General features: G+C 43.7%; 2 protein-coding genes across 2 annotated transcripts; both read left to right on the top strand.

Moving 5' to 3' along the window:
* The first annotated feature begins 19,490 nt into the window (after positions 1 to 19,490).
* Positions 19,491 to 22,528, top strand: CR4 (crinkly4). Its single transcript, XM_089058051.1, has one exon. It carries the CDS (start codon positions 19,600 to 19,602, stop codon positions 22,315 to 22,317), a length of 2,718 nt encoding a protein of 905 aa, XP_088914177.1. The 5' UTR covers positions 19,491 to 19,599; the 3' UTR covers positions 22,318 to 22,528.
* Positions 22,529 to 22,661: 133 nt separating this feature from the next.
* On the top strand, positions 22,662 to 25,489 carry LOC148926794 (endo-1,4-beta-xylanase 5-like). The gene is made up of 7 exons (XM_089058052.1): positions 22,662 to 23,202; positions 23,305 to 23,458; positions 23,531 to 23,703; positions 23,787 to 23,888; positions 23,968 to 24,114; positions 24,269 to 24,907; positions 25,014 to 25,489. The coding sequence occupies exons 1-7, from the start codon at positions 23,080 to 23,082 to the stop codon at positions 25,347 to 25,349; spliced, it is 1,674 nt and encodes a 557-aa protein (XP_088914178.1). The 5' UTR covers positions 22,662 to 23,079; the 3' UTR covers positions 25,350 to 25,489.
* The last annotated feature ends 29 nt before the right edge of the window (positions 25,490 to 25,518 follow it).

Consider the following 25,518-nt stretch of genomic DNA (forward strand, 5'->3'; position numbering starts at 1 on the left):
AAACTAATTTTAAGTCAAATCAATGCATAATCAACGAAGAACTGAACAGATCTGCAGGCGCTAGACGAAGCAAAACAGAAAACAAGAAGAAAACTCAAATCCATCTAACAACTTTCTTTTCTCACTCCGAATCCAACCTCAGACGCTAAATCCACTCCGGATCCAAGCGTCCAACACGAACTCCAACCAACAGAAACACTTCATCACTTCAGATTCGAACAACAACCTCCAAACAGTCAATAAACCACAGATCTATCACCAAATTCCCATATCAAACACCACAATATCAAAATAAAACAGAGATCGACATAATACTTGTAAAAATAAACTTCCAGCAGAGAGATCTACGTAAATCAACTTGAAATTCAACTACTAAACGCAAATCAACCAAAGCGAAAAAATAATAAGTATCATCAACAACCAAGTCGACTCCCAAAAGTGAAGTTCGACAGCAAAACGAGCAAACAACTGAAATTAAGAGAAATTGTATCTTCGTCCACACTCGGACGGTGTTGCAACTCCGAAACTTCTAAAGAAAATAACCCTTCGTACCCGACTACCCCAGATCTCCCATTCCCAAGTGTGTGTAATGTGTGTGAGCTAAGAAGAGAGTGAAAAAAGTGATATGATGTGCGTTGCATGCTCTTCTATATATAGACGTTGGAGTGAGGCCCAGCGAGGTATAGATAAGACTTTGTTGCCCTCAGCTATTGACTCCTCTGTCACGCCTTCTTTTCTTTTAAATCCTGCTCACTTCGTTCCTTCTTTGTTCGTTCGCTAGACCATCTCCTTCAACATTTCCTCGATCTAGCGATTTTTCTTCACACACCTGGCTTAGGAAACGTGTTAGACCCAGCAAATTATAACGTTTTTCACATATAACCGATGCATGAAATTATCCTTATCAAACTGCTCACACTTAAACCATACTTGTCCTCAAGTATAAAGACAAGAAAAGAAAAGAATAAGGCGAATTTCAAGCAAGGTTATCTCTTGACCGACTCCTAGACCTAGACACAAAGAAACACTAAAAAAAGTTTAAGAAAAACATACAAACATATAAACACATATACATGAACTAGCTTCAACTTTTAGGCATCCGTCCCCACAAGATTAAGGTCAATTCAATAGGTTGCACTCCTCCAAATAGGCATTTTCCCTTCCTTTACCTAGCCAATATGTCAGCTTGTCAAGATAGCCTTCTACTTACCCGATTGTTGGATTCACTCGATCACTCATTCCTCACCAGGGATGTTAGGATTGATTCTCTCTTAGGTTAATGCTACACCACTGAAGCGTCGGGTTATGAGAGTTCCTCCTTCCTGGGTCAGGCTATTATCATTCCTGCCTTCTAGACCATTTCCCTCTGGACTTCGTCCAGCTTATTCCTCCTCTTTTCTATATATTTTTTCCTTTTTTTACACATTTTTTTCCCTTTTTTTCTCTTTGGACTTCGTCCAGCTTATTCCTCCATTTCTCCTCTCTTCTGGACTTCGTCCAGCTTATAACGCCTTACCCTGGACTTCGTCCAGCTTATACCTTCATAACCCCATTCCCATTTTTTTTTCTCCTTCACAGCTCTTCTCCCTAAGCATTCAGTGGCGGCCCTTAAACATGTGTTAGCTCGAAGTTATTTAAGGCTTATAACTCACTATTATAGTAGGGCTTCACAACTAAGTAAGTAGAGGCATCCTCCATCGTTCTCACTTCACTCAAATTGACTAGGCTTATTTAAAGAAAAAGCTTCTAAGTTGAAATGCCTCCTATCTTCAATTACTTTCACTAAGGGAATCATGCCGTATTGTATTCACTGGCTCATGCGACAACACTAAGACTTACAGACTTTTAATATGCAGACAAGGTAATGCATTGACTCCTCTCCCCCTCCCACTTCACTCAAGCTTGTCCCCAAGCCATCGTCGTGAAGGGGGGAACAAAGAGATCAATGCAAAATAACAAAACAGGGTACAAAAACAAAAACTTCTCACACTTAGACCAAGCATTGGGCTAAGTGGGAGAAAACACAATAAAACAGGAAACACAAACTTCTCACACTTAGACCAAGAATTGGGCTAAGTGTGAGAAAAAACACAACAAAACAGAAAATAAAAACTTCTCACACTTAGACCACGCAGTGGGCTAAGTGGGAGAAGACACAACAATTATAAAACACATGTAGATAACAGGAATAAAAATAAAAAAAACTAAAGGAACGAAAAATAAAAGTTACTTGGTCAAGAGATGGTGGTTCACTTCTGGGGCTGGCTCCCTCGAGAGCCAGACTGGGGCGGGATTCCGGGTCGGGTCACTTTTACTTTCTTCTTTGCTGGCTGCTCCAGCTCTTCTTCCTCCTGTGCTGCTTGTTCGGGTACTGGCTTCCTCACTATAGACTTTGGTTTAGGTGGGGCTGGAACTTGCATGGGAACGGCCGGGGGGATCAACTGCTTGAGCGATTGCTGCGACTGCCTGACGGAGGGACTGTTCTGAGTGGGCTGCTTGACTTCACTGTTGGACCCAGGAGTTGTCCTCGACTGGGTCAAGGGGAGCGTCTGTTGCATCCACTTTAACATTTTCATTGAAAGCTCCACCGCTTCCGTCATTCGCTCATTCTGTTTGGCGCACTTCACCGCCAAATCAGCAATGTTGCCCCTCAGGGTCTTCACTTCCTTCCGATTCCCCATCAATTCCTTCCTTATCCCACCAAGCTCCTTGATCATTTCTCTCCTTATCAACTGCATTTCATTCTTCACGTCCTGGACTTCCTTGCGTAGCTCTTCAAACTCTTCACTTGGCATGGCTTCCCCGGCTTCCTCCGGCTCTGCCTTCACCTTGTCTCCCAACGAATAGAAGAGAGTCTTGGTGCCTTAAGTCTGCAACAACCCCTTGTTGAAGAAATAATCAACACTAAACACCTCTGGGGGTTCGCACATGACTACCAACGGAGCGGTCTTGGCAATTTTCATTTCTATGTTTCTCTGGAGGTAAGCGCCGATGAGGTGGCAGGTGTACATATGACGCCCAGGGTTGCTCGTCATTTGGTGGCACGCCTGCGCCAGCCAATATCCGAGGTGCACCTTTACACCCTTCGCCATGCACCATGTGAAGTAGAGGTCGGTAGTGGTTAGAGCTGAATTCGCGGTACCCATCAAATTATAAATGACAAACGTTTGAGCAAAGCGGAGAATCCGGTCTTCAATGTGGGAGGCCTTGGAGTAGCTGGACTTAAACGTCCCCGACTTGGGGTGCGTGACCAGTTCCCATGCCGTCTGTACTTTGAAACCAGGCGTGTTCTTCGGCACTCCAACCATCCTATTATTCCACGCCCCCTCTTCATCCTCGGCCTGGGTAAACAACCCCATCCGCAGAGACCACTCCCGAATGCTCATCTCATACTCATCATTAAAAATCCTGAATGTAATAGAATCCGCGTCGAGATCAGTGGTATTCTTTAAACGAAAAGTGGAGAAAAACTCCCTTGCTAGATCCGCTGGCACCCTCTCCTGACTGTGCTGCAACAGCCACTCAAATCCTATCGCTTGGATACAGGCGCAGAATTCCTTATCACATGCAATCATTTTAAGCTCCCTCGAGCTGTACTGCTTTCCTGACTTGGCCATCTTCTCGGCGCTACACCTCTCCTTGTACACTGCGATCCTCTTTTGGTCGTCGAACTGCCTCATCTCCTCTAGCAATTCTTTAGTCAGCCAGACTTCCGGACGTCCTGGAATCAGCTCTTCTTCAGCTGCCTTAGAGTCATAGCTGAGTTCAGGGATGGGCTCGTCTTGTTCCTCGACAGAGGGTTCCTCGGTTACAGGGGAAAGGGTCTCCTCGACCTCCTGGACGGAGGGAGCTTTCCTAGACCGGGTGGATGAGGTCGCCGCCGCTTTTCCTTTCCTTGCCCTTTCCTTGACCAAGCGGCGCTCCTCTGCCTCTATTGTGTCAGGAACGAAGTCATCGACTTCGTCGAGAAGGCTCCTCCTGGTGCGCCTCCTTTCTGCCCTCTCATCAACCTTTGGCACATCTTCCTCCTGGTCATCAACCAGGTCCACAATCAGTTTCAGCCCTCCCTCGGGCTCCGGTACTCCGGTCGTAGGTAGATCTGATTCCTCTAAAAGCTTTTCCGGGGTTTCCCCCTCACCAACCAACATCGGGGTTGCCCCCTCAATATAAATGGGGTTCTCCCCCCTGACATCTCCTGGGGTTGCCCCCTCTTCCACGAACTCAGGGGTCGCACCCCTGAAATCAACCGGGGTCTCATCCCCTGTCTCCATAGGGGTTTCCCCCTCTGCAACTTTCTCTAAAATAGGGGTTTCCCCCTCAGCAGCCTTCTCTAACACAGGGGTTTCCCCCTCAATCACATTATCCACAATAGGGGTTACCCCCTCCGCAATTTCATCTAACACAGGGGTTTCCCCCTTACGAACTTCATCAGAAATAGGGGTTTCCCCCTTACGAACTTCATCAGAAATAGGGGTTTCCCCCTCACAAACTTCCCTACCCTCAAGATTAGGGTTCTCAGTTTCTTGCTTTTCTGTCTCCACCATGGTCTCGTCGTGAGTCGGTTCATCACCCTCCGGCCGTTCGTGTGGGGCCCCCTCTTCCTCCGCTTTTTGTGAAGCGGTTTCTGCATGTTGAGATGTAGAATCTCGCGGTCCTTCTTAAGGAAGATTCGCCGGTTGTGCAGCCGAGTCTGCCGGAATCGTCAGTGGTGGGACGACCGGTGCAGACGGCATCAGGCTAGCGGCGAATAGGGCATACACCTCCTTTGCTTTCTCGACGCTTCCCAATTTCTGCGTCAATTCCGCCAACAGGGTCGGGTCGTACACCGTGCTTTGTGAACTTCCGGTGCGTTGGGTAGAATCCATCGGTGCAGATATGAAAAATGAGAGAAAACTGGTTGAATTTGGTTAGGGTTTAGTTTCTAGAGAGAGAGCGAAAGTAGAGAGAAGGGAGAGTGAATCAGATTTTCGTCGATTTGGGGATAATTGGAGAGGGAAGGACGACAGTTGCTTTTCTGATTGAAAGATGGTGCGGTTGCAGGCATGATGTAAGCAACCGTACAACTTCCATAATTATCGGTCAGATTTTGAAATTCAAAATATCTTTTTCCCTCCTTGATTCCTTCCTCCAGACTTCCCTTGACTTCTTCCCTCGGGTTCTTCTCTAGCTAATTCCCTCGACCATGTCCTACATAACAAAGAAATGAAGACTCCAGACTCCTAGGTCAAGGTTAGAGTATAAAATATCGGTTCCCTTTGGAGTCTGGTGCTTCGAAAATATTTTTGGATTTTTCTAAGTTTAAAAAGCAATTAAACTATTTACACACTTTTTGTATTTCCGAGATTCCCTGGTTCAGTTTGTATTTTCAAAGTTGTCAACTTACTCCTTAACCCAGGAATTCATCGGAAATATCCCCCGTCCGTTTAGGCGATAGTAGGGAGTGCATGTAGTGGAACTTCGTCCACAACACACAACTCGGAATTATCCCTATAGACTTTCACTCTATGACCATTGACAAGGAAATGAACAGAGTTTGGAGCACTTCCCTGGATCTCCACTGCTCCATTTGCTCGGATGCCGATGATGGTATATGGGCCGATCCATTTAGACTTCAGTTTCCTGGCATTAGCTTGAGCCGAGACTGAAAAAGGAGCACCTTCTGTCCCACATGAAGTTCCTTGACCCGGAGATTCTTATCATGCCATAACTTCGTTCTTTCTTTGTACCACATGGCAGACTCAAACGACTCTAGCCGAAGTTCCTCCAATTCTTGCAATTGTAACTTCCTTTCTTCTTCGCAAGCTATCGGCTTCATGTTCATTTCTTTCACTGCCCAGTACACCTTGTGCTCAATACCAACAGGTAAGTGACACATTTTGCCAAACACAAGTCTGTAAGGCGACATTCCAATAGGCATTTTAAAAGCAGTTCTGTAAGCCCACAATGCGTCCCCGAGTCTCTTGCTCCAGTCCTTCCTTGACGGATTAACTATTTTCTCCAATATCGCCTTGATCTCGCGATTAGAAATCTCTGCCTGGCCATTAGACTGAGGATGGTAAGGAGTCGAAACTCTATGGTGAACACCATATTTCTTCATCAAAGCCTCAATGGTGCGATTACAGAAATGAGTCCCTTGATCTGAGATGATGGCCCGAGGAACTCCATATCTGTTGAAAATATTTGCCTTCAAAAATTTTGCCACCTCCTTCGATTCACATGTTACGGTGGCCTTAGCTTCTATCCATTTAGACACATAGTCCACTGCAACCAATATATATGTATTCCCACAAGACGATGGGAACGGTCCCATAAAGTCCATTCCCCACACATCAAAAATTTCGCACACGATCACCAGGACCTGAGGCATCTCGTCTCTTCTTGAAATCCCCCCCGTCTGCTGGCACCTCTCGCAACATTGGCAGAAATCAAAAGCATCCCTATTTAGCGTCGGCCAATAAAAACCGTTGTCGAAGACCTTCCTCGCTGTCTTCCTTGGTCCAAAGTGGCATCCACATGCTAACGTGTGGCAATGAATTAACACACCTCTTTGTTCCCATTCAGGAATGCAGCGTCTAATCACTTGATCTGAGCACATTTTCCACAGGTAAGGATCGTCCCAAAAGTAATATTTAGCTTCACTTCTAATCTTCATCCTCTGGGCCCGGGAAATCTCGTCTGAACTTGGCATCTCTCCCGTGACCAAGTAGTTGGCTAAATCGGCAAACCATGGTTCTGCATTCAGTGTGCGCTTCCCCTTATCCGATTCCCCTAGACCGGTCAAAGCCAAAACTGCTTCCCAGTTAGGTGGTCTAGGAAATTTCTCCAGAAGGTACAAATGCTCCTCGGGGAAGGCATCGGGTATGGCCTCTTCCGTTTCCCCCTGATGTATTCTGCTCAAGTGATCAGCCACTCTATTTTCCGTTCCTTTCTTGTCTCTTACTTCCCAATCAAACTCCTGCAAGAGTAACACCCAACGGATTAATCTCGGCTTAGACTCCTTCTTAGCCAGTAAGTACTTAATCGCCGCGTGATCCGTGAAAACTATAACCCTTGACCCAAGGAGATAGGGTCGGAATTTTTCAAACGCGTATACGACAGCCAACATTTCCTTCTCCGTGGTGTCATAATTTTTCTGATCCTGATTCAGCGTGTTGGAAGCATAGAAGATCACATAACTTTTTCCATCAATTTTCTATCCTAGGACAGCTCCCACAACGAAATCGCTCGCATCACACATTATCTTGAAAGGATGGCTCCAGTCTGGTGCTCTGATAATTGGTGCTGATACTAACCTGTCCTTAAGCAACTGGAACGCCCTTTCGCATCCTTCGTCAAAGACGAACTCCACATCATTATGTAACAACCGAGTGAGTGGTTGCGCGATTTTTGCAAAATCCTTGATAAACCTCTTATAGAACCCTGCATGGCCTAGGAAACCTCTCACCTCTTTTAGATTCGTAGGGTATGGTAATTTTGATATCACATCCACCTTTGCTTTGTCTACCTGAATACCCCTCTCAGAGACCACGTGACCCAGGATAATGCCTTCAGTCACCATGAAGTGGCACTTCTCGAAATTCAACACTAAATGCTTTTCTTGGCATCTCTGTAACACTAGATCAAGGCTGGCTAAACAAGTATCAAATGAGTTCCCATATACAGTGAAATCGTCCATGAATATCTCAATGCATACTTCCAACAGATCCGAGAAAATACTCATCATACACCGTTGGAAAGTTCCCGGTGCATTACACAATCCAAATGGCATTCTTCGGTATGCATATGTACCAAAGGGGCACGTGAACGTGGTTTTCCCTTGGTCCTCTGGATTAACGTAGATTTGGAAATAGCCGCTGTATCCATCAAGGAAACAAAAGTACTGTTTGCCTGCCAGTCTTTCCAGCATCTGATCAATGAAAGGTAAAGGAAAGTGATCCTTCTTTGTGGCTTCGTAAAACTTCCTGTAGTCGATGCACATCCTCCATCCTGTCACTAATCTGGTGGGTACCAACTCATTCTTTTCATTCTTAACAACCTGTATTCCAGATTTTTTGGGCACCATATGGACAGGACTGACCCACTCGCTGTCAGGAATGGAGTAGATAATCCCTAGAACAAGCAATTTTAACACCTCCTTTAGGACCTCCTCTCGCATGTTCGGGTTCAGCTTCCGTTGTGCATCGCGATGAGCCTTCGCACTTTCTTCTAAACGAATATGGTGCATACAAAGATCCAGACTTATTCCCACCAAATCTGAGAGAGTCCATCCTATTGCTTTCTTGTTTCTTTTGATGACTTCCAATAACTCCTTCTCTTGCTCCTTGGTCAAGTTGCTATTGACTATTACTGGAAATATCTCATCCTCCTCCAAGTAAGCGTACTTGAGGCCCGGTGGATTCAGCTCCTTTTTTGTTCCATTCGTCTCCTGGGGCAAGGGATTTTTGTCTGTTATTTCTGGTAATGTCTCCTTCCCAGACCCAGGAGATTTTTCCAGACTAGCCACATAAGCTGATCCCTTAGATCTAGCTGACTCAGGGCTTCTGCAGAATTCCATAATGGCCTCTGTGAGTTCTTCATCTGTTAATTCTGCTGTGTTCATTGCTGCACACCATCCCACAACTTCTCTGTCAATTGAATGGCTCAACTCCGAGTTGTCGATTTGTTCCTGTATCAATTCCGTCTCAAGATATTCTTGGACTAAAGGGTTAATAACATCAATAGCGTAGAGATTCTCAACATCTAAAGGCCTTTTCATCCCCTCATCTATGCTAAAGGTATACTTTTCCCCGTTATAATCCAAGCAAATTGTTCCATCAAAGACATCGATAATGGTCTTAGCAGTACGCAAAAATGGTCTCCCTAAAAGTACCCCACTGGACTCAGCAGACTCATTATCATTCATCTTGATCACATAAAAATCAGCAGGATATAGAAAATCATGCACCTTGACTATAACATTTTCCAACACTCCTTCAGGGCAAATGCAAGTTCTATCTGCTAACTGGATCACTACCTTGGTAGCAACCATTCTTACCCAGTCAACTTCTTATAGATCGAAAGTGGTAAAACATTTATTGACGCCCCTAGATCACACATAGCATGCTCAACCTTGATATCCCCTAGAGAGATGGGTAATGTGAACATACCTGGGTCAGTGCATTTTGAGGGCATCCTTCTTTTTTGTATCACAGCAGACACAGTCTCCCCGATCACAATCTTCCCATCTGGCTTGGTCTTCCCTGCAATAAACTCCTTGATAAACTTACTGAAGGCGGGCATTTTCAAGGCTTGCAAGAATGGCAGGTTGATTTCCAACTTGCTGAAAATCTCCATGAGATCCTCTGTATCATCCTTTTTCTTCTTCACCTCCCCACGATATGGAAATGGTTTTGCTCGCTTTACTGCGTTTGTGGAAGTCCCAGCCTGGGTTTCATCAGCTCCCTTGTTTCCTTCCTTACTCACTTCCTCAGGTTCGGGGTCTAGGAAGAACGGGTCCCTTGATCGAGGTAGGGATCCCCCTAAATCTCCCTTCTGGAGGTCTCCCTAAACAAGGATTTCCCTCGGTCTAGCGCCTTCCTCTTGATGTTGCTGACTCTGTTTCCCTTCACTAGCTTGCATAGGCACTTCCTCATCAATTTCCAACGTCGGCCCTTCATAACCCCGCTCAGACCTCAAGGTGATTTGACTAATGTTTGCTCGGTCCGGCGGTTTGACGGTAGCAGGAAGTTTTCCTTCATTCCCTCGCATCTCATTCAAGGAAACTGCGATCTGAGAAAGTTGTTTTTCCATCATGTCCATGGCGGCTTTATGTTCAGACTGAGCATCTTGTAACTTGTGCATCATGTCATTGTTGGAGTGTAGGTTACCTTGCATGAACTGCTGTGAATTCACTAGATCATGGACCATGTCATCCAAACTCCGCTGTGGTCTAGAGTTGAATTGACCAAAATTTGATCCATGACCTTGGTTCTGACGATAGTTTCCTTGATGATTGTTGTATTGGTTGTTCGACCCTTGATTTCCCTGATGGTTATTGTACTGGCTACCAGACCCTTGATTCCCTTGATGATTTGGTTGGGAATTCTGGTAGTTTCCTTGGTTGTTTCTCTGATGAGGTGGCACATAGGAACTCCCTGGATTGTTTTGATTTCTGTTTCCCCAATTAGTCTGGTCCTGATTCCTGTACCCCAGCTGCAATTGTCCCTCTTGACCTTTCCCTGACCAGTTGGACTGCCTCTCCGGAGGGTGTGCATAATTCGTGAGCTGAAGTGGAGGTGGCTGACCTTGATCATGGTCAGTCCATCTGAAGTTTGGGTGAGTCCTCCATGGAGCGTCCCTCTGTCTTCCTTGATTCCAACTCCCATCGGGGTTCCAACTTCCCATCGAATTTGCTTGAGCTTGACACTCCCCTTTGCAGGGCTGACTGTAGTATGGTTGAAGTTGCCTTTCCTCTTGACCAGGGGGTTTCTCAACTTCCACTGGAGCATGCGGATTGTATTTCTCAATTGCATTTAGCAGGGCCTTTTCCAGTTTGTCGATGCGATCTCCCACCTTCTTGTCTTCTTGATCCATCACTGCATTAGCAGATCCTCTCCTCAATATGCTTCGCGGGTTATCATAGGCCTTCTTTGCCTCGATCAGTCTTCCCAAGGTTTCCCGAGCTTCACTTGCCTTATTTTTGGTAAAATTTCCCCCGCTCGAGGAGTTCATCAAGTCCTTTGATTCAGGGTTTGCACCTTCGTAGAACAGATAGTAGGTCTCCGCTTCTATCATCCTATGGTTCGGACAAGCATCCAGCAGCCCCTTGAAACGGGACCAATAAGAACTCAGAGACTCATCGTATTCTTGTTTGCACTCCTGAATCTCCTTCTTCAAGGCATTCGTTTTGTTGGATGGAAAAAAGTAATCCAGAAATTCTAGTTTAAAATCCTTCCACGTGTTGATCGAGTCCGGTGGAAGCCTTAGCAGCCAAGTGTTCGCCTCCCCTTTGAGAGCAAACGGAATTGCTCGAAGACGGTAGTCCTCCTTTGTTGCCTCGTTGGGTCGCTTTTGAATGCTGCATAGTTTACTGAACTCGTTCAAAAATTCATAGGGGCATTCGTTCCTACGCCCAGAGAAAGTAGGTAGAACTCCAAGTACATTCGTCTTGATGTTGATCGACCTCCGTCGTGGGTTCGAGACTATAGCATGAGCGGGTTCACCGTCAAGATGTGCGGTGAGCGACCCTATTTCCGGATCGGGATCTAGCAGATGAGCCATATTTGGGTCCTCCTCCTCCTCGGTCTCGGAATGCTCTGGTTCTGTTGACGACCCTGGGTTCTCCTCTGTCGACGAATTCCACTTCTTTTCACTTTCTGACTCGAACGGGAATGGATCCTCCGTCCTCAATCCTGATCTGGTGGTGATGGTAGATGTAGATTCCTTGATTCGCCACTTGTATTGGCCACTCCCTGATCCAGATGAGCTTGCCCAACTTCCAGATTGGAAGTCTGCTTTCATAAACTGTCAAGGAGAAAGAAAATAACAGAAATTAAAATATTTACTCCAAATCCTTAAACGAAATAACAACAAACGCCATCCATCCGGCAACGGCGCCATTTGAAAGGTTTTAACTGTTGTCTACAGTGTGTTCAAAAGGAAATAACAGGTTCCCTAGGTCCAGCAAATCCACTAGATCACGCGGTCTAGGAACTCGTTGGTCGCAGGAAATCCTGGTCGTCGGACACACAGAGCACACCTCAACCACTTTACTAAACCTAGTATAGGGAAGTAGGGATCGATCCCACAGAGAAGGATGCGTAATACTCATGTTCAAGGATTTGGGTGTGTTTTTGGTGTTGGCTACTGCCACGCATTTTTTGGGTTGAGGAAAACTAATTAAACTTGACTTGGGAATCTTTAAAATTCCTAAGCTAACAGCTAGACCTAGGTGAAATTATAAGAGAACGTTGCAAAGGAAATTAACTGCTCAACACTTGATCTAAGAAAACTACTTTACTTACTAGACCTAGGAAACAAACTGACTGTGGGGACCATGACTGAAAAAGCAGAGTACGAACAAAAAGCTGGCAGAATAACTAACTCTAGTACTAACTAACAGCGACATCATCTTCTACAATCAAATTGCGTAAAACTCAAAAGAAAATCAACATGAACGAAATCAAAACAGAGCAAACTAATTTTAAGTCAAATCAATGCATAATCAACGAAGAACTGAACAGATCTGCAGACGCTAGACGAAGCAAAACAGAAAACAAGAAGAAAACTCAAATCCATCTAACAACTTTCTTTTCTCAGTCCGAATCCAACCTCAGACGCTAAATCCACTCCGGATCCAAGCGTCCAACACGAACTCCAACCAACAGAAACACTTCATCACTTCAGATTCGAACAACAACCTCCAAACAGTCAATAAACCACAGATCTATCACCAAATTCCCATATCAAACACCACAATATCAAAATAAAACAGAGATCGACATAATACTTGTAAAAATAAACTTCCAGCAGAGAGATCTACGTAAATCAACTTGAAATTCAACTACTAAACGCAAATCAACCAAAGCGAAAAAATAATAAGTATCATCAACAACCAAGTCGACTCCCAAAAGTGAAGTTCGACAGCAAAACGAGCAAACAACTGAAATTAAGAGAAATTGTATCTTCGTCCACACTTGGACGGTGTTGCAACTCCGAAACTTCTAAAGAAAATAACCCTTCGTACCCGACTACCCCAGATCTCCCATTCCCAAGTGTGTGTAATGTGTGTGAGCTAATAAGAGAGTGAAAAAAGTGATATGATGTGCGTTGCATGCTCTTCTATATATAGGCGTTGGAGTGGGGCCCAGCGAGGTATAGATAAGTCTTTGTTGCCCTCAGCTATTGACTCCTCTGTCACGCCTTCTTTTCTTTTAAATCCTGCTCACTTCGTTCCTTCTTTGTTCGTTCGCTAGACCATCTCCTTTCAGCATTTCCTCGATCTAGCGATTTTTCTTCACACACTTGGCTTAGGAAACGTGTTAGAACCAGCAAATTATAACGTTTTTCACATATAACCGATGCATGAAATTAGCCTTATCATCTTCACATATGAAATTCAACTTCATATATCTTCAAATAATACTCGTGATGCATATAGTTCTTAAACAATAGATAACATCTTAGTAAACACAATATAACAATAAAATCAAAAGTATCGTCAACCTCGTCATTCTAGACTTAAATATCGTGGCTCTAGAAAATACAATGTATTGCCCAACTTGTACTTTTAGAACTTGATCAACATGAGCAAGCGAATACCGAAATTAAATTTTCACAATAAGCATATTCACTTTAGCTGAATATTAATTCAATACATGAGATTTTCACAACGAATATATTCAATATTTCGTGAAATCTAAAAAATGATAGGAGTAAAAGTCTTTAACAACAATATACTATCTAATAATAAATCAAAGTCTTATTCAAATCTAACTATGTATATATTTATTTATAAATTATATATCTTAAATATTAAATATAAATAAAACATTATTAGTATATAATTTTAATCTATAAATATTTGCAATATACCAAAGTGTAATAAAAAATATTTAATAAATTAAATCTAAAAACAATAAATCAAATTCTAACTCAATTCTAAGTATTCTTAGAGTTTCTCCAAACATTTCCACTAAACAAAATTCATTTTAATGTAAATGTCAAATGAAATACTATAATTTTACTTCAATCATTTACAGTAAACTCAAATTTTTTAAAAAAATCTCTATATTATTCCTTTCTTATATGGAGCTAACTATCTATCATAGTATTAAGTTTTAGTGTACCATTAGAGATGGTCTTAAATAATTTAAACATATATATATATATATATATATATTGGTTTTAAATAATTTAAACATATATATATATATATATATAAATTATATGGCTTGAATATCAAAGAAAATATATAACAAAAGAGTAATATAAATATATTAAATAAATAAACATATAGATTTAAATTATTTATTTAAAAATAATTTAACTTTTTAGAAAATATATTACACAAAATACAATAAATTAGAACACTAAATTTTAAAGTATAACAATAACAATAATATTTTAACATCCAAATGATAATGATATTTAATTAAATAAAAATATTAATTAATTGTTAAATTCTATACTACTTCACTATTACAACCCAAGTAATATCATTCATTAATAGCCCAAGTTAGAGCCCAATAGTAAGCAATAGCAATACTTTATGAAACCCTAACTAAATGATGCGCCACTTTCTCTCTCTCCGCCCTTATTGCCTCTGTCGTAGCTGTGCATCCGGAAGCGTCATGCCGCCTTTACCACCATACCTTGCTGGAAGCGTCCTCTCTTGACCGCCCTTCCGCTCCGGTGAACCTTCCTCCTGCCAACTTGCCCGCCTCGACGTTATCCATCCTGCACAGCCGCCATCGTCAACGTTACCAATCCTGCTCAGCCGCCGCACCGTGGCCGCCGACGTCACACCTCTTGTACAGCAGCGTCGCCGCAGCTTCATCTTCAGCTGCACTCATCGCCTAACCCACCGGTGCTGCCTCCGGCCAATCGCCGCAGCATCTCCCTACAGCGGCGGAGAAGGTGGATTTTCTGCAATTGAAGGACTTCTTTAATAAAGTAAATGAGAGAAAATTGGCTTGAGAGAGAAAATTTTGTTAATGGAGTTCTGAAGATCTTGCTCGGTATTTATAGAAAAAAATGGCTCCATTTTAGAATTTTGAATTCAAATTTTAAAAAGTAATTTGTTCTAGTAATGTTAGTTTTGCATGAAGCATGTCAAATTGAAAGTTGGTGTTAAAGATCTTCTTCATAAATCGAGATTCACAACCTTCTTTACTAGTGTCTTATAAATTACAAATCTTTTTGGAATATGTACCACCTTCTTCTTCTTCTTCTTGTTTCACACTAATCAATGCACTTAAATTTTTTTGGGAATACGTATCATGCTTCACACGATAACAATTTTTTTTCCACTTCATCAACATTTTTTGTTTTATTTATAGAACTCACAATTTATAATTAAAATTTGTTGCCCAATGGATGTGTTTCCCGCCTAAAATGCATTAGAGTGGCAGTTTGGTGAATATCCATACAACTGCCGCTTTAAATAGTATAGATTAGTGATCTAATTAATTTAATATTATAATTTTTGACTTATAATATAAAAAAAAATTAAATTGAGGCGGAGATGTGTGACATTAATAGAAGCGTTATGTATAAAATTTTATAAGAAATCTTGTAAACGACACTAAGAGCATCCGCAATGGTGCTTAGGCCAGCCATTCTCTTCCCTGCCACGTCAGCAACACTAAAAAAATCACCTGCCACGTCAGATTTATGCCAGCCATAGGCCAGCCGCAATAAAAACAATTCAAAATATATTACATTTACGGAATTAAAATTGCGATATACGGAATTAAATTTACGACACATATACGGGAAAAATAAGTACAAAGATTTAAAAAAAAGTACATGATTTTTTTTTTTAAAAAAAAGGGCTTCAACACACGAGCCCCGCCACTCTCTACTCCTCATCGCCGTCGCCGTCGTCCTCGTCGTCGCCGCCGCCGTCTCCGCCGCCGCTGCCGCCACCCGTGGTATCTGAGCCCACGTCGGAACCCCCCAGCCGTGACCTCGCGATCTCTAAATCAGCACGCATGCTCTCGAGCATCTCGTAAAGAAACCTCTTCTCCATGGGGTCAGTGGCGTTCTTCCACTCTCGGAAGACCTGTAACATCTGAGCCCGCGTTTGGTTACGCGAATGGAGAGTGTACTCGAGTGGGACGGCTGGGAGGGCGGAGGACTGGACCTCGTGGGGCGATAGGGGGGATCCGCCCCTCGCAGCCCGCTGCGCCCGCTTCTGTCCAACCGGGCGGGGGCGACCAGTAAATGAAGGAGGGGATGGAAACTCCTCAGCATCCGGGGGGAGGTCGTGGGATCCGCCGCTGCTGCCGCTGTAGTCGCCGCTATAGTTAAGTCGCTGCTTCTTCGGCCACCCAGCGTCGCACCCTGCCCGAAACTTCTCGGAGTCCTTCAACAACAAGAAGCACTCCCAGAAGGTGAACTCCTTATACTTCCCCTCCAAGGGGAACTGACTCGCGGCGATCCTCCGGGCGTCGTCCTCAGTCTGCCCACTTCTGAGCTGACGGAGGGCGTTGGCGTACAAATTCGCAAAACGGCCCACCGCGGCCCTGGTGCGCTCCCACCCCTTCCGGACCTCCTCGTTGCTGAAGTCCTTCCCGTGCGGGCAGTGGCTCTTATAGGCAGCCCTGATCTTCGCCCACATGTTGACGACCCGCTGGTTGTTCGCAACCAGTGGATCGTCGCACACCTCCAACCACCCCTTGGCCACCGCGGCGTACTCATCCTCCGTCCACTTCCTCCGGCCAGTGGCAGCGGGCTGCGATGACTCGCCGACCGCCTTGCCCTTCCCCTTCCCCCTCGTCTTCTTCTTCGGCGCGGCCGGCGTCGCTGGAACGGGAGTATCATCGTCCCCGAGATTGATCCCCATATCATGCAATGACAGAAGGTCATCGCCAGAGAACTGCGTCTCCACCAGGGTCGACGTGTGAGACGAAGGCGTCAAAAAATCAAGCGAGGGCCGATATACCGTGTCCCCTCCCGGTGACCCCTGCACCCCCCCCCCCCCCGGCATCTCCCCCCGCCACATCATCCCCATCATCTGCTGCTGCATCTGGGGCATACCCCCCCACCCGGGCGCTGACTGCCCGCCGCCCGGCATACCCCCCTGGTTCCCCCCCATCCCCCCCCCCCCCCCCGGCGCACCAGCCATCATCCCCATCATCTGATTCCAAGGGATGTTAAATCTCGGGCCCATCTGCCCCCATCCAGATCCCACGGGTACTGTGGGAGTCTGAGAGCCGCTCGTCGCCGGACTGGACTCGTTGTTGTGATCCATCACTCGATGATGCTCTTGAACAGAAAGTTAGAGAGAAAGAAAACTCGTTAAAACAAGTGGTGCAAATGAAAACGAAACGAAAATCGCGTTTATATATGATTTAAAAAAAAAAATTCGAAAATCGGCGCTGGCCGATCGGCTAGCGCTTCGGCCAGCGACGAGCGATCGGCCAGCCCACGCCGATCCGCTCGCCGAAATCGCGTTTGCCGATTGCAATGGTTCGGCTAGCCGATCGGCTAGCGCGACGAATCGGCTAGCCGATCGCTAGCCGACCATTGCGGATGCTCTAATAAGTAGTAGTACTATGGACCTACAACATCAGGAAGTCAAAAGAAGATGACTGTAGAACTCACAAAAGATTTGACTCTATAGTCGGTTAATTTTTCGACTTTGTTTAAGATTTTAATTATTTAATTTTTAATGAATTTCATATTTAAATATATTTTAGTCAGAATATATGATAAATAAATTAAAATAAAGATGATGGACTGTGGGTGTCATTTCTTAACGTATGGTACTCCCTCCGTTTCATCATAGTTGAGTCATTTTACTATTTTGGGAAGTTTCTTCATAGTTGAGTCGTTTTCTTATATGGTAATTTTTTCCTCTCTCTTACTTTATTCTCTCTACTTTATTCACTTTATACTTTATTCTCTCTACCTTTTCATCTCTCTTACTTTTTTATCTATTTATTTAATACATCCAACATTCATTTCTAAAACTCCGTGCCGAAAAGTTCCGCCTCAACTATGAAGAACGGAGGGAGTAAAAAAAATGGTACACAATCCTAAACCCATGAATGATTTAAGAGAATGAACGTTGCTTTAAATTTGATGACTTGAAAATGCACTTTGCACATTTAGTGTGATTGATTAACCATTCTATCACTATGATTTGACAACACAATTTGAAGCCTACACCTGCCATTCGAAGGGCAGTATTGCAGCATACCACGGCCCATCAATCACGAAAATAAATTCACAAAAAATGCCTAAAAGCCCATGTTATGGTGTCCCAGCCCATACGTCCATTTTTCTACTACTATAAATTGCTTCCGAACATGGCCAGAGGCCAGAGCCTCACATGAAATACAGTTAATCATTTGATTTTTATAATACTCCATTATTTAGTATTTAGGATTTTGATGATCTTGGAAAGTAGCATTATTTTGTATTTTAGCCTTTAATTAATCAGATTAATACCACAAAAAGTCGTCCCGAAATCCCGAGAAGCTCAACCTTCACTCCAATCTATATACAAATATTATAATAGAACTCTATAAACGACAATTGCAAAATCGCAATTTCCTCTTTTTTTTCCCGAGAAACATTGAATAAGTATTTATTAAATATTGGGAAATCACACTGGGCAAGTTTGATAATATGATTTTCTCACATTTTAATTTAATTATTTTTCATTGATTTTAATATAATCACACGTATCTAACGTGTGTAAATATTGCTTGATTTGATTCATAAGATGCAAACATCTATACATATATTAAAATGTTTTGCATTTTGATCAACTCTCCAATCTTTTTTCAGCAAATAATTAATCGGCGATTTCATATGTCAATATCCTATTTTGGAGTAATATGTTACTAATACACTCTATATAATTGCATTTACTCTATTTAAAAACGTACTAATAAACACTATGGAAGACTAATGTCCAATGAGTATGTTAAATGAAAACAAAGAAACATATATCCCATAAGAAACAGAGAAACACATACACGCATAAAAGATGGAATGTTTGAGCCCACGGACTATATATAGTAGATCAATCTACCATAATCAAAATTAATGACACATTTAGAACCTAATTATTGATACAATGTGGCAATTTGTGACATTTATTATTACGGTAAACGAAATAGGTAGGATTAGGTTTGTAATTTTGTAAACCAAATGCGACCATGTTCTCATCATTAATTGACAAAAATCTTTCATTTTAATTTCTAAAATATATACAAAAGAAAAAAAAAAGAGTAAGATCCAAGCAAAATTTCATAATTATCCTAAAACATCATCATGTCTAGGAAGCTGTACAAAATAATACAAGTAACTAAATTGTCAATTTTATCATATTCTTATTTTCAAAAGATTATAATCACCTAGTCAAGTACTACAATAAATGCACGCATTATCCTTCATTATTTGCCCCATAATTTGAAAGTTTAAATGGAGTAGTAGTAAAAAAAAATAATTAGCATCATTAAATTCACACTAGGTCGCCCCACTCAATATTTAAACATAGTATTAACAATTAAATTTTCCAGGCAACTGACAATTGTACATATATTTTGTAACACCTTATAATATTAAATTCAAAATAAAATTCCTAAATAACGATTCTAGTTTAGATGAAACCCGAAAAGGGAGCATTAAATGTGAGCGTGACATCCAGCGGCACCTGCATCCGCTTTAATATTTTTTGATTAATATCGACCGTCAGATCATCAATCAGATCAAAACTAACCGTCCGATTCATATTAAATGCTCTCACCAGCTTTCTCTCTCTCATCACACACACAACACACAGCGAAGCAACTCCAGCCACCTTCACCTCCTCCTCCCTCCAAGAATCAAGCTCACAGCTAAACAAAAGGATAGAGGTTGAGAGGGAGAGGGTGAGTTCAAGAAATGTTTTTCATTGATAAAAATGCAATCTTTTTGCTGCTTCTCTCGTGCTTATGCTGCAAAGTTTCGAGCTTGGGATCAATGTCGTCAGTCGCCATATCCTACGGAGAAAATGGGCCAGTTTTCTGCGGCTTAAAATCTGACGGCTCCCATCTCGCCACGTGCTACGGTTCGAATCCTTCAATAATTCATGCAACGCCGGATCACCTACATTTCCTCGGCCTAACCGCCGGAAACGGCTTCGTCTGCGGTCTTTTAATCGATTCAAATCAGCCCTTTTGCTGGGGGAACACGGCCTTCATTCCTATGGGGGTTTCTCTCCAGTCTTCTAGAAATGCAGAGTACATTGAAATCAGCGCAGGAGACCACCATTTGTGCGGATTGAGGAAGCCCTTGTTTGGGAAGATGAGGAACACTTCTTTAGTCGATTGTTGGGGCTATAACATGACAAAAAGTCACGATTTTGATGGGCAGATCCAGTCGATTTCAGCTGGCTCAGAGTTCAATTGTGGCCTTTTTGCTCAGAATAGGAGTGTTTTCTGCTGGGGTGATCAGACTAGTAGCAATGTGATAGGATTGGTTCCAAAAGCTTCTAGGTTTAGGACAATTGCAGCTGGAGGGTTTCATGTTTGTGGGATTTTGGAAGGTGCGCATTCGAGTGTTGAATGTTGGGGTAGAAGTTTGGATCTTGAAATGGGGATTTCTGTATCTTCCTCTGTTATGTATGCAGGGCAGCTCAATGTGGATGCGGCACCGGACGATCCTATGCTGTCTGTGGTTGGGGGGAAGTTTCATGCTTGTGGGCTTAGGAGTTATGATAGGAGTGTGGTTTGCTGGGGTTATGAGGTGGACAGGAGCACGCCGCCGCCATTGGGGGTGAAACTGTATGAGATAGCTGCAGGGGATTACTTCACTTGTGGGATCATAGCTGAGACATCTCTACTGCCTGTTTGTTGGGGTGCTAACTTCCCCTCTGCTCTGCCTCTGGCTGTCTCTCCTGGGGTCTGCAAGGTGGGGGCATGTGCTCCTGGCTACCACGAGTTCAACAATGCCAGCGCACCTTGCAGGTCCCAGGACTCCCACATTTGCGTCCCCTGCAGTGGAGAGTGTGATGGTGAGATGTATGAGGTGGTTGGGTGCGGCGGGGACGTGGATAGGCAATGTGGGTACAATTGCAGCAGCTGCAGCTCGAGTGAGTGTGTCAAGAATTGCTCCATGGTGTTTGGTGGTGGTGGTGGTGGGATCAGGAGTGAGAATCTTTGGTCTTTGCAGTTGCCTATTATTGTTGCAGAGATTTGCTTTGCAGTGTTCTTAGTGAGTGTTGTGGCTTTGACCTCTGTTATGTATGTTAGGTATAAGCTGAGGAACTGTAGATGCTCCATTGACTCCACAAAAGGCAGTGGGAGTGGCAGCTCTTTTAGGAAGGAGAGTGGCAAGATTAGGCCAGATTTGGATGAGTTGAAGATCAGGAGAGCTCAAAAGTTCACCTATGAGGAGCTTGAGAAGGCTACGGATGGGTTCAAGGACGAATCCCTCGTGGGGAGGGGGAGCTTCTCGTGCGTGTTCAAAGGGGTGTTGAAGGATGGCACCGTTGTTGCAGTGAAAAGGGCGATCTTGTCCTCTGATATGAAGAAGAACTCGAAGGAGTTCCACACGGAGCTGGACTTGCTTTCACGTCTAAACCACGCACATTTGCTCAATCTGCTAGGCTATTGTGAGGAGGCTGGTGAAAGGCTTCTTGTGTATGAGTTCATGGCTAATGGCTCTTTGCATCAACACATTCATAGCAAGAATAAGGAGACGAAGGAGCAGTTGGATTGGGTGAGGCGTGTGACGATTGCTGTCCAAGCAGCTCGAGGGATTGAGTATCTGCACGGCTATGCTTGCCCTCCAGTTATTCATCGTGATATAAAGTCTTCAAACATCCTCATAGATGAGGAGCACAATGCCCGTGTCGCTGATTTCGGCCTCTCCTTGCTCGGGCCTGCAAACAGCAGCTCGCCACTTGCTGAGCTGCCTGCTGGGACATTAGGATATCTTGATCCCGAGTATTATAGGCTGCATTACCTCACAACGAAGTCGGATGTGTATAGCTTTGGTGTTTTGCTGTTGGAGATTTTGAGTGGGAGGAAGGCCATTGATATGCAGTATGAGGAAGGAAATGTAGTCGAGTGGGCTGTCCCTTTGATCAAGAACAACGATGTCGAGGCCGTTCTTGATCCATCATTGAAACCTCCATCTGATCTTGAAGCCCTGAAACGGATTGCCAACATTGCTAGTAAATGTGTGAGGATGAGAGGGAAGGAGAGGCCATCTATGGACAAGGTTACAACGGCTTTGGAGCGTGCACTTGCACAGCTAATGGGCAGCCCATGTAGCGAGCAGCCTATACTCCCGACTGAAGTGGTGTTGGGGAGTAGTAGGATGCATAAGAAGTCGTCTCAGAGGTCGGGGAACCGGTCCACCTCAGAGACGGATGGGGCAGACACGGAGGATCAGAGGATCGAGTTTAGGGCTCCATCTTGGATCACCTTCCCTAGCGTTGCTTCCTCGCAGAGAAGGAAGTCATCTGTCTCCGAGTCTGATCTTGAAGCTGCTAAGAACATTGAGGTGAGGAACACAGGGAATGGGACCACGGTTGGGGATGCGTTGAGGAGTCTGGTGGAGGAGATTGGCCCGGCCTCGCCTCAAGAACACTTGTACTTGCAGCACAACTTCTAGTTCGCGTTGGATCAACGCACGTTTAAAATGGCGTCTCGTTGTCAATCAATGACTAACATGGAATGGAAGTGAGTCTTGTAAATTAGCTCTACCCTCTCAACTAAGCATGTTATGTTTTTTCCAAAGCTTTTTGAGCTAATGTCAAGACTCTTTACTTCCAAATGGTAACCTTTTTATGGTAATGTGTATGTATGCATCAAGATTCATTCAATATCTATTGTGTCCACTTATATTCCCTGATTGCACAATACTAGTAGTAAATATCACAAGATGTATGATCAGTCTTAAGGACTAGCTTGTTTCCAGACATGACTTAGTATCGAACCTTTTACATCGTACAGCAGATGGCTTGCCACGGTGCAGTGGATCGACTAGCTTCAAAGAATAGTTTGCACAAGATGTTAGGCAACATGTGAATGAATAATTGCTTCTATCCCTCATTTAAGTTATATATTGTCTGAGTCCTATCAGTTTAGACCATCCAAAAACAGCAACAGACAATTTAAGCAAATTTTCAAGTTACAGATCCCTATAAATTCCAAAATACTTGGCAACATCATGTAGCTAATAAATCAATAATGAGTTCTTGCCTTTATACTTTTTAAGGTTTGTTCTTGATCACAAGAACACCTATTTATCACCTTGTTCGGCACCTCATTTTCTCCATATTTACCATCTTCGATCTCGTGTAAAGGGTTCACCAGATTTTTAAGTTTGTTCATTCGAAACCACTTTGGGGTGCTGTCAATTAAGGTTGAGAGCATGAAAAGTTTATTATTTGTTTTGTTATCGGGTTTCTTTCTCCTTCTCGGAGCTACTGCTACTGCCAAGACTACTAGTTTCTCGGAGGAAGGCCCTTCCTACGATTATTCTGCAAGTATTGAGGTAAGCTTGAATCCACCACTTCACAATACGAAACAAATTAAGTTATATGATCTGATCATCGTTAACATGCTGTATATGCTTGTTTTCTTTCATGTATACCAGTGCAAATCAGCACCAGATAGTCCGCTCTACAACGGTGGTGTCATGAAGAATCAGACTCTAGGAATGAGAGGGCGCCGCCACTTCAAAATCACGATGAACTCCCCTGCTTTCACCTTGAGCAATCTCACCGGTGATACGATCTATGCCTTCTCCAGTTGAGTTCACCCTTTCTCACTTTCTAGATCCATCAAATTGTGATTTTCTAAATCATGGTGTGATCAAACAGGTTGGGTTAAGATTTCTGGTGCAGATTCGGCCGCGATAAAGGCGACCCTAACGACTGATAACATCACTTTTGCTTGCGTGGGAACTGTGATCGCAAGGAGCGCATGCTGGTCGTTTCTCAAAGGCGGATTCAGCCTCGACACTCCTTCAAACCACGCGTTCATCTACTTTCAGGTCCTTCGCGTTTAAGAGATTATTGTGTCATTGGAATTTAGACTATGTAAGCTTTAACCTTCTGTTGATGTACAAATTTGCAGAATTCAGATGATTTCCAAATGAATGTATCAGTTTCCAGTGCTTCTCTTCAGCCATTTACATATCAGGAGTGGAATGCGAACCAGCAAAAAATGATAACCACAGTATGTTTCTCTACATTCTTAGACCTAAAAAACAACGTTGCTTCGAACTTTCAACATGAAAATATCAATATGGATGCAGGAAAGAAAACGCGCTACCATACTGCACGTATCGGATGTCGATGGAAAGAGGCTGCAGGGTGCCAGTGTCGTTTTAGAGCAAATCTCTCGAGATTTCCCATTCGGATCCGCCATTGCAGGGACCATCCTTGGGAATGTGCCATATCAGGTGAGTGTGTTTATTAACATCACATTTTCTAGTACTTGTGTAAGATGGTCTGAATGGTCAAGATTCGTTAGGTTGGTCTATATTCGACGGTGTTTGCTGGTTTTTGGATCGTGATTTTGAGAATGTCATACATAAGATTCTTTTCTGGTTGCAGAATTGGTTTGTGGAACGATTCAATGCTGCTGTGTTCGAAAACGAGCTGAAATGGGCAGCAACGGAGCCTCGACAAGGAGAGGTGAACTACACGATCCCGAACCAAATGCTTGAATTCACGCGCAGAAACCAGATCACGGTGAGAGGGCACAACATCTTCTGGGAGGACCCGAAATACACGCCTCTGTGGGTTCAAACCCTACCAACACCCGAACTGAAATCTGCGGTCAGCTCGCGGATACAGAGCCTTGTCTCCAACTACAAGAATGAGTTCGTACACTGGGACGTCAACAACGAGATGCTCCACTGGGACTTCTACGAGCAGAGGCTCGGCCCCAACGCAAGCCTAGACTTCTTCCTGACGGTTCAGGGATCAGACCCCCTTGCTCGCCTCTTCATGAACGACTTCAACGTCCTTGAGACCTGCGATGACACGAAATCGACGGTCGATCATTACGTCTCGAGGCTTCAAGAATTCGTAGCGGCCGGGGTAGTGATGGACGGAATCGGACTCGAAGGACACTTCTCTGCTCCGAATCCGGCCCTGATCCGCGCTGTGCTCGACAAACTAGCCCTCATCGATCTCCCTATCTGGCTCACGGAGGTGGACATCAGCAAGAAATTCGATCAAGAAATGCAGGTTTGTTGATTTCTAACCATTCAAATTAGGTTTTTTTCTGTGTTCGTGTCGAAAATTGTCAGTCCTATTTGTCGTACATAACTAACTTTTCAAGAATTCAATTCAGGCCAAATATTTAGAGGTTGTTTTAAGAGAAGGTTTCTCACACCCTTCTGTCAATGGAATCATGCTGTGGTCTGCATTGCACCCCAAAGGATGCTACCAAATGTGCTTAACAGATAACAATCTCAAGAACCTCCCGGCCGGAGACGTCGTCAACACCCTCCTGAAGGAATGGCGGACCAGCGTGATCAAGGGCAAGAGCAACGACCATGGTGCCTTTGGCTTCGTGGGATTCCTCGGCCAATACCACGTCGCTGTCAGCTACGGAAACAGAACCGTGCACACGACGCTGTCTCTCAGCCGCAGCGACGAAACTAAACATCAAAACATTCAATTGTAGATTGAATGTTGCAATTACAATAAAGATATGGAAAAAGCAACATTATTGAGATATTGTTCATTATATGATCTACTATAGCAGACATAACGTAGAAGCTATGCTTGTGATTGCGGCAAAGGGACCAACTTTGCTCGGACACATTTTCCACACATTCACACATACTTTTGTG

Source organism: Salvia hispanica, chromosome 5, assembly GCF_029641045.1.
Source record: "Salvia hispanica isolate PSC_SH4W2 chromosome 5, Shi_PSC_v1, whole genome shotgun sequence".
NCBI classification, from domain to species: Eukaryota; Viridiplantae; Streptophyta; class Magnoliopsida; order Lamiales; family Lamiaceae; genus Salvia; species Salvia hispanica.

Coding starts and splice junctions, on each gene's coding strand:
- CR4 (XM_089058051.1), top strand. CDS start 19,600: ATGTTTTTCATTGATAAAAATGCAATCTTTTTGCTGCTTCTCTCGTGC.
- LOC148926794 (XM_089058052.1), top strand. CDS start 23,080: ATGAAAAGTTTATTATTTGTTTTGTTATCGGGTTTCTTTCTCCTTCTC. Junction 23,459..23,530: donor TACGATCTATGCCTTCTCCA/GTTGAGTTCACC, acceptor GTGATCAAACAG/GTTGGGTTAAGATTTCTGGT. Junction 24,908..25,013: donor AATTCGATCAAGAAATGCAG/GTTTGTTGATTT, acceptor AATTCAATTCAG/GCCAAATATTTAGAGGTTGT.